A 2,295-nucleotide genomic window follows, 5' to 3' on the forward strand; every position below is an offset into this window, starting at 1 on the left:
TTGACACCCCTAACATAATATAGTGCTTAATTAAATTCTCATTAATAGCCTTGACCAAACTTTGATGATAAACATTGTGCATTATTACAAGAAGTCTGTCGAATATTACATTAACAATTTTGGTATTGATTATGAGTTTATTTTATGGCATATAGAGAGAGCTATGATTAGAGCTCAATGCTATTGGAAGTAGTAGACTCGAATGAGTGGGAAAATGGGGATGATAGATAGATCTTATCGATAGGAAAAATGATTCGGCGATGATTTTTTTTATGTTTTAGTCAGAGGTACTATTAGAGATAGAGCTTGAGTAATGATGCAGTGGAAGAAATGGGTTTGAATAGCACAAGCTTAACGGTGATGGTTCCTCAAATTTGACCGTGACTGCAATCATAGGCACTAAAATAGGACAAAGATAGAGGATTGGGAAAAGCATGTCGAAGGAATTGTTTGGGCATCGTCATTAAGCCACGGTTGCGTGCCACATGACGCCTACTACTACAAGTCTTGTAGTCGTTGTCTCGCATTTTTCCATGACATTGATCGCTTTCACTTATAACCATCACATCCCATGCCATAATCTATTTAACCGAATTATAACATATTATTTTAATTGTATATTTTTAGTTGTGGGTTATATGTATAAATAATTAAATTTATGTTTGAATATATATATATATTATATTTGTATGTGCTATGTATTTAAATCTGCCATCAAATTAGTGGTCAATATTGATGGATTTTTTTTTGGGATATTTTGATTGAAATTGATAATCATCTCAATTTTTTTTTTTTTATTATTTCGAGAGCAAAAATCGTGTAAGCTCGACTAAGATACTGTTCATTACGACAGCTGAAAGGCAACCAGGACCCTGAAGCCCTCCCTGCCTCTTGCTGCTAGCCATGGACTTCGGTGAGAAGCAAAAAGCCCTGGTCATGCAGTCGTGGGAACTCATACAGCCTAACCTCGGATACCTCAGCGTCCGATTCTTCACAGAGTAATCATTGCTTTTAACTCTTTTTTTACCGTTTGCTTAGATCTTTGGGGTCTTATTTGATTGAAAATTAGGATTCTGGACAACATCCCTGAGGCAAGAGACATGTTCTACTTTCTCAAGGACAAGAAGGATTCCCATCACAACAATCACAAGATGAAGACTCATGCTCTTGTCCTCTTGAAGTTGGTCGGTTGGTCTGCCCTTTCTCTGTCTCTCTCTCGTCCACTATTGATTTTCCCTTCCTCACTGGCTTAAAGATTCTTTCTTTCGGCCTTCCTTTGTCACAGACATGCAATTCGGTAGTTCGGCTTCAAGATAAGGGTGATATTGCCCTTCCTGAGGACGCCCTAAAAAAGCTTGGGTCGATTCATTTGGCGAAAAATGTCAAGGATTCTCATTTTGAGGTGCTGTGTGTACTTTGGATTGTTTTGGTAATGTTATTATCAACATTCTTAATTCTGACTTTTGGTATTAATGACATTAAGGTCATGAGGGAAGCTCTACTGAGGATAGTCCATGAGGGAGTGGGTGATCAATGGAGCGATGACTTGGGCAAGGCATGGGAATTGGGTTATGATAAACTTGCAGATGCTATTAAGATGAAGATGAAAGAATAGAAGAAGACTTGAACGCTTGTAGTGATTTTCTCGCTTGATGCATTTGCACATGAAGGATTATACAGGGAAGCTTGGGTGTCTGCATAGCAAATGAATATATGATGAAAACCACGAGCTACCAATGTCTTTTTAAGAGCGATTTAGTCAAGGCAAGTTGTTTTATATAATTGGAATTTGGGTTTATTCAATACTACCAATCTTGTTTTAAGTAAGGCATCTTTAGTTAACATTGTCATACTTCATGTGTTGTGCTGTTAGATATGAAAGATTTGTTGCTCTCGTTGAGACTGGTAAATGGCTCTTCATGATCATGAAATGATGGATGACATGCACTTGCAAAATGGAATTCTTCTTTGCATGTTTTACTTACAAATCAAAATTCTGATATGTTTGATTTATTTAAAAAAACAATGCTATTGAAGAGCACCACCAAGTGAGACTTTTACATGCCCCTAAAATATTCTAGATAACTCATCAAAAAGTGACCTATAAGGTCATGACTAGTGGGCCAACATTTTCTTTTCCATTGTGGGTTAGGTTATATTGAATTGAGTCAACTTGACAAGCTCGATCCAACTAGAGCGTGTCACACCACACCGCAGCATTGGAAGAGTTACTAAAGGAGATTTTTCCATTCATAATTTCTTCCAGCTCCTTAAATATTTCATTATAGTGACATT

General features: G+C 36.9%; 1 protein-coding gene across 1 annotated transcript; it reads left to right on the plus strand.

Annotated features, from left to right (window-relative positions):
* The first annotated feature begins 808 nt into the window (after positions 1 to 808).
* On the plus strand, positions 809 to 1,958 carry LOC110097386 (non-symbiotic hemoglobin 2). Its single transcript, XM_020823744.2, has 4 exons — positions 809 to 998; positions 1,070 to 1,184; positions 1,286 to 1,402; positions 1,484 to 1,958. The coding sequence occupies exons 1-4, from the start codon at positions 904 to 906 to the stop codon at positions 1,613 to 1,615; spliced, it is 459 nt and encodes a 152-aa protein (XP_020679403.1). The 5' UTR covers positions 809 to 903; the 3' UTR covers positions 1,616 to 1,958.
* Positions 1,959 to 2,295: the final 337 nt, after the last annotated feature.

Source organism: Dendrobium catenatum, unplaced genomic scaffold (assembly GCF_001605985.2).
Source record: "Dendrobium catenatum unplaced genomic scaffold, ASM160598v2 fragScaff_scaffold_542, whole genome shotgun sequence".
Taxonomy (NCBI): Eukaryota; Viridiplantae; Streptophyta; class Magnoliopsida; order Asparagales; family Orchidaceae; genus Dendrobium; species Dendrobium catenatum.

Bases quoted from the DNA above. Each gene is read 5' to 3' on its own strand.
- LOC110097386 (XM_020823744.2), top strand. From the start codon at position 904: ATGGACTTCGGTGAGAAGCAAAAAGCCCTGGTCATGCAGTCGTGGGAA. The intron at 999-1,069 runs GTAATCATTGCT...ATTGAAAATTAG, and splicing joins AGCGTCCGATTCTTCACAGA to GATTCTGGACAACATCCCTG. The intron at 1,403-1,483 runs GTGCTGTGTGTA...AATGACATTAAG, and splicing joins TCAAGGATTCTCATTTTGAG to GTCATGAGGGAAGCTCTACT.